The 6,506-nt window shown below is 35.6% G+C and overlaps 1 protein-coding gene across 1 annotated transcript; it reads right to left on the reverse strand.

Moving 5' to 3' along the window:
* Window positions 1-914: 914 nt before the first annotated feature.
* Window positions 915-5,357, reverse strand: LOC135098694 (uncharacterized). The gene is made up of 8 exons (XM_064001088.1): window positions 5,325-5,357; window positions 4,351-4,478; window positions 3,955-3,958; window positions 3,516-3,686; window positions 2,922-3,063; window positions 2,549-2,764; window positions 1,371-1,466; window positions 915-982 (listed from the first exon to the last, which is right to left on the reverse strand). The coding sequence occupies exons 1-8, from the start codon at window positions 5,355-5,357 to the stop codon at window positions 915-917; spliced, it is 858 nt and encodes a 285-aa protein (XP_063857158.1).
* Window positions 5,358-6,506: the final 1,149 nt, after the last annotated feature.

The raw sequence follows: 6,506 nt of genomic DNA on the forward strand, positions 1-6,506 counted from the left end.
TATATATATATATATATATATTCCTCAGGGCTCTGTCCTGTCACCCACTCTCTTCTTATTATTCATTAATGATCTTCTAAACCAAACTTCTTGTCCTATCCTCTCCTATGTTGATGATACCACCCTGCACTTTTCCACGTCTTTTCATAGACGCTTGACTTCTGATCTTTCTAAAATTTCTGATTGAGGCAGAGCAAACTTGGTATTGTTCAATGCCTCAAAAACTCAATTCCTCCATCTATCAAACTCGACACAACCTTCCAGACAACTATCCCCTCTTCTTCAGTGACACTCAACTGTCCCCCTCTTCTACACTGAAAATCCTCGGTGTGTCGGTTTTCGTCTCATCGACTCCTCTCCTCTAACTGACTGTCTTCAGCCTCTCTCTCACCGCCGCAATGTTGCATATCTAGCTGTCTTTTACCGCTATTTTCATGCTAACTGCTCTTCTGATCTTCCTAACTGCATGCCTCCCCTCCTTCCGCGGCCTCGCTGCACAAGACTTTCTTCTTTCTCTCACCCCTATTCTGTCCACCTCTCTAACGCAAGAGTTAACCAGTATTCTCAATCATTCATCTCTTTCTCTGGTAAACTCTGGAACTCCTTGCCTGCTTCTGTATTTCCACCTTCCTATGACTTGAATTCCGTCAAGAGGGAGGTTTCAAGACACTTATTCATTAATTTTTGACCACTGCTTTGACCCTTTTATGGGACTGGCATTTCAGTGGGCACATTTTTTTATTGGATTTTTGTTGCCCTTGGCCAGTGTCCTTCCTACATAAAAAAAAAAAAAAGAAAATGTTAACAGCGGTATGACACTGCTTTTTTGCTAGATAGGATAAAACACCAGTCCTGGATTTGGCTAAGTGTGTGTGCCAATTAAATTCGTGGTGGACTACGAGTATTATCCTCTGTCATGGCGTCTTGGTGGCTTGTGTCCTGTTGAGAGCTAGGTTTTTTCTCTGGGCTTCTTTGGCTCCTTCTGTTGTGGTGTACTTGTGTAATCATTGTTTTTGAATCGTTGAATGCGACCAATTTTCGAAACTTTGCTGGGAGCTTTGGAGCCAATGGATATAGATATGGATAGTAGTTTTTTTCTCTCTCCCCGAATTTTACCGTTTATGGGTGGTATTCGCCTGTCCTCTGGAAGACTGTAAATAAATCACTTGCCAACACAAGGATATAATTTTCTGTGAGTCAAGAGTTGTTTTGTCTTTAGTGGGAGATAGCTCACAGAATATTATAAACTTCATATTCGTCTGTGTCCTTTGTTATAGTTGTAATCCCGCTTCCCACCCCTTCAAATAAGAGGTAGTTTCCCACCAGCACGTGGTTTTACGATTCTTTCTCAGCGAGTCAAGTGTGTTTACCGTCTGTTGGGCGTTTGTCGATTCCTGTCTCTGTGAGCAGGTAAAAATGGAGTGGCGACCTCACCTTGTTAATCGTTGCAAGAGACCAGTGGGACCCTGCATACGCGAATGTTTGACTTACACTAACCTATATAAGGAAACTTAATATATATAAGGAAGCTTTTATATATATATATATATATATATATATATATATATATATATATATATATATATATATATATATATATATATATATATATATATATATATATATATATATATATATATATATATATATATATATATATATATATATATATATATATTGTGTAGATTTTTTATTTATTTATTTATTTTTTTTAGAAATGGCATTAGTGTAACCTCCCTGTGGGACTTAACGTGGCATGATTTCTCATAAGCCATTATGGTAGAATATTTATGCAATTTGTCTTATTGTCTGCTTTTTTATATACATATATGCAGGCATGTTTTTATTTTTTTATTCGGTAACACTTTAATTATTTTTGCATTGTCGTGTTTTAGACCTGTCTGGAAAGTGCTCAGTTGCTTTACTTTTTAGTTTTGACGCAGAGCTAGATTTCTGTATTTGATTTTTATACTTTGTTTTTATCTTTTGTATTTTATTCAGTGATAACATGTTTTTTTTTTTTGTATGTCTTTGTATCTCTCTCTCTCTCTCTCTCTCTCTCTCTCTCTCTCTCTCTCTCTCTCTCTCTCTCTCTCTCTCTCTCTCTCTCTCTCTCTCTCTCTCTCTCTCTCTCTATATATATATATATATATATATATATTTATATATCTATCTATCTATCTACCTATCTATCTACCTATCTATCTATCTGTCTATTTATCTATCTATCTTTTGCTCACAGCGGATAACTTAATTTGGTTGTAATCCCGTGGTTTGGGATTTTTTCTTTCCTTTTACCATGTTATGTTCATGTTTATTCTTTATTTTTGTATTGCCCTGCGTGCTTTGGCTGTAATATATGTATATGATATCATTAATATCACATTCTTAATTTTTGTAAAGACTGTCCAAACACAGGAAACAGTTCAGTTAACTAATACCAAAATTTAAAAAACAATGTCTTATTTCTGTCTTGATTATTACAAAATAACTTCCCTTCCATTACCTTACAACATTAAGTCTAATCATAGCAAGAGCACATGCTCACCTTTATACTTGTCCAATTCTTCTTTGTAAAGTATCTCATTGTAGTATTCAGTGAAGTAAAGCAAGTCCGTGTTGGTTTTGTCTGCTGAGTTTTTCAGGATGGAGCGGACGAGATGCATGCGGGATGTGATTCCTACCCCGGAGGCAAGCAACTCGTGTAGATAGTTCGGCGTGTACTCGAACCTTCCACAAGAACCCTGAAACTCTACCCTGTCACCTGCAAGTCAGTTTTCATAAGATCACCCTCACTTATAAAAATTGCCACCTATTCTCTTGACACTAACACGGAAATTGAAAATGATAGTCCTTATGAATATGAAGTAAAATATGCCACATTGAACTGAAGTGACTAAGAATATCTGAATGATACTTACCTGGCTTTAGTGCTTTGAAGTGTTGGGACATGATGCCATGGGTTTCAAACCTCAGCACCAATTCAGTGATGCCAAAATGATCAGGGGGAGACACAGGTGAGAAGTAAAGCACATGCTCCTTGCCGCTCATGATTGACTCGGCCTACAACAACGCATCTTTGTTTGTCATTGCTTTCACATGCATATTCAATACTTACATAAAACACACACACACACACACACACACACACACACACACACACACACACACACACACACACACACACACACACACACACACACACACAAACACACACACACACACATGCAAACATAATATTCAAAAGGTGTACTAAACATATTTACATGTGTTACATATATCATGCTATAAAGAACAACAACAACAACAACAACAATAATAATAATAATAATAATATAACAAATAACAAGTAATAATAATAATAATGATAATAATAATAATAATAATAATAATAATAATAATAATAATAATAATAATAATAATAATAATAATAATAATAATGTATTAAAAGACAGGTCATCATTTACTGGTAGTCATTCATTTCAAAAGGGTGGATAGGATACAGATACACTTACAGCAACATATTGTCCTGGGAAGCATCCTGTGTGGTCTGTGTCTTCGGGCAAAGCAAACACAAAGGAGGCCATCTTGTCACGAATAGTGATGGTGGATTTAAGGATAAGGGACACCCAAGTTCCTGGCTTCAGGGTAGGATAGTGGTTCTCTCCACCAACCGTCTTGATCATCTGAAAGTACAAAAAACAAATAAATAAATAAATAAATAAATAAATAAATAAATAAATAAAATCTGTAAATAATAATCCTTTATAATTAGATATGAATGTGACATAGTACAGTCCCTATTATTATTGTATTTTGTTTAAATAAATCAAATCTATAAATAATTATCCTTTATAATTAAATATGAATGTAACATAGTACAGTCCCTATTATTATTGTATGTTGTTTGCCTATCATCATACCATCGCTCAGCTTCGCTCATATTCCCATTGCGCCACTGATCAGGATTTTTTAATCAACATGTTACAAGATTCATACTCTCTTCTACCTTATCATTGACAGCAGGTGGGCAGGTGTTGAACGGGTTATCAAAGTCACTATCTTGAAAAGGATGTTTCATTTATGTTTTCTTCTTCTCACGCTCGATTTCTTCCACTAGCTCCTCAGCCAGCTTTTTTTTATTTTTTTATTTATCTTCATAGCTCATCTTTTTAATTTAATGATGGACAATTCTGCCTCTGCTCCCTAAAATAATAATAATAAAAAAAGGTAGTTTGGCCAGAAATAAAGCATGAATCATTTGCACATATGCATTAAAGCTTCAGGGGATGGTGGTAGACCACCGAGAGACTCGCCATCAGAAATCATAGCAAGTAAACGATTACTCACCATAAGTCAGCAACCTCATGGTTTTCCAGCACTGTTTTGCCAATTATCTGCTTCACCTTCTCTTTGGAGGGCCCCAACACCCAGGCAGCCTTGCCATCTCTGAGCAGTCGTTCAATACCCAGATGTGTCTACAAATGCCAACACATATTAACCAAACATACAACTTCGGGGGTTATATAAAAAAAAAAAAGAAGTAAATGAATAGATAAAATAAAATGAATAAATAAATAAAATAAATAGAAAATAAATAACTGCTACTACTATTACTACTACCGTACTACTACTACTACTACTACTACTACTACTACTGCTACTTCTATTCCTATTACAACAATACTACTACTAATACTGCTACTATTACTACTACTACTAGTAGTAGTAGTAGTAGTTGTAGTAATAATAACAACAACAATAATAATAATAATAATAATAATAATAATAGTAATAATAATAATAATAATAATAATAATAACAATAATAATATTCCATACGAAAAACAAGACTTTATATGGGATATGAAAATGTCTCAAAACAATTTAATTAACTGATACGGAGGAAAAATACGATTAAAGATTTAGGCAGCTGAAAAAAGAAAAAGAAAAATCACGCACACTCTTGCAGGGACACAAGTTTCTGAAAGAGAGATAGAAAAAAAAAAGTTGAGCTATATCACATTCGCCCTACAATATTTGTTTATCTGTGAAGTCACAGTGCTGCTGTTTATGGTGCATGACACTTTTAGAGTACGCTCTCATAATTATCAATTTTACCATTTTTTTGTCTATGTTGGGTTAACATTAGGACAAAATTCCATATTTGCCAAAACCTCTGCTTCACAAGTTCCTAATATGCAGCACGGTTTCCGGGGACGAGAAGGTAAACTCACTGGGAAGCGTGGCCTGCCTGTATAATGAAAAGTTAGGTATTGTTTGATCTTAATTCTCCTCAAAATGTGAGGCAGCTCAGAGCCTCACCTTGTATCCTGTCCCACCACAAGCACGTAACATCTTTTCTGTCACATCGCTGACCACCTTGGAAGCAGAATATGTGTGTTGCATTAACCAATGCACATATTTTCCTCTGAAAGATTAGTGTTAATTTAATTCCGAGTTGCTTTTGAAAGATATTATACATACCATGACCAATATATGAATTTCGTCTCAAGAAGATATACATAATATTCAATAAAAATCTAAACCATGTCTATAATTTTTTTTTTCTTCATTTTGGTTAAGATTAAATTACCGTAAAGATGAACATTTCAGCACATCAGTTGAAAGCTTAGATATGACAAACAAAAGTTTTTTTTTTTCTTTAAAATAACAAGCAAGGTAAAGATATGTAAATTGGTCCATCAGTGTACAAATAATAGCCATGCTAATAAAAGATAAATTAATAAACATTTATGTCTAAGAAAGTCTAAGAATGAACACTTGCCTTACAACGAATGTTTTATCTTCATGCAGCCTCCATTAATTGTTGTTGATGTCCTTATTCATGGCGTCAGCAAGCATAATACTCTGGCAGCGTACTGAGTTGATGTCGCATACAACCTCCCTAAAGAGGTCCTAAGGTGAGAAATTCCTCTGTTTATATACACTTTGCACATATGTTTTCAGTGACTCACTATTCTCAGATAGAATAATAGTATTTCTAGGTTTCGGCAGTAGACACCTACCGAAACGATAATTACTCCCAGTGAGGTCTAAAGCACTGTTCAGGGGGTGCTGTGAACTTATCATTAAACCCAGCTGTAACCTCACTGAACGTTTCCCTTTGTGTCTCACAACACAAGGGGGCAGTCACAGCCTGCCCTCTAAAGACAACTCTCTTCCTCCACACAAAACTACAAGCACCTAATAACACCCACACACTTCACTCAAAAATTTTAAAATCATCATGGCGACTCCTACACCAGCCTCGGAGTCCCCATCTGGGGAGGGGACCATAAATGTCCCCAGGTCGGACTGCCTTTCTGTCGACGACCCTAAGAGTCTTGACACCCCCCTCAACTTTTTCTTCATTAACTTCTGCAACATTCGCTGTCTAAGATCTAAATTTCAATCTGTAGAACACCACCTCTCCTCTTCTAAAACTCATCTTCTTTTCCTCACTGAAACTCAGGTGTCTGAGGCAACTGACAGTAGCTCCTTTCC

This window comes from Scylla paramamosain, unplaced genomic scaffold, assembly GCF_035594125.1.
Source record: "Scylla paramamosain isolate STU-SP2022 unplaced genomic scaffold, ASM3559412v1 Contig74, whole genome shotgun sequence".
Taxonomy (NCBI): Eukaryota; Metazoa; Arthropoda; class Malacostraca; order Decapoda; family Portunidae; genus Scylla; species Scylla paramamosain.

Bases quoted from the DNA above. Each gene is read 5' to 3' on its own strand.
- LOC135098694 (XM_064001088.1), bottom strand. From the start codon at position 5,357: ATGTTACGTGCTTGTGGTGGGACAGGATACAAG. The intron at 4,479-5,324 runs GTGAGGCTCTGA...TGGCATTTGTAG, and splicing joins GTGGTGGGACAGGATACAAG to ACACATCTGGGTATTGAACG. The intron at 3,064-3,515 runs GTAAGTGTATCT...GCGTTGTTGTAG, and splicing joins TCCCAGGACAATATGTTGCT to GCCGAGTCAATCATGAGCGG.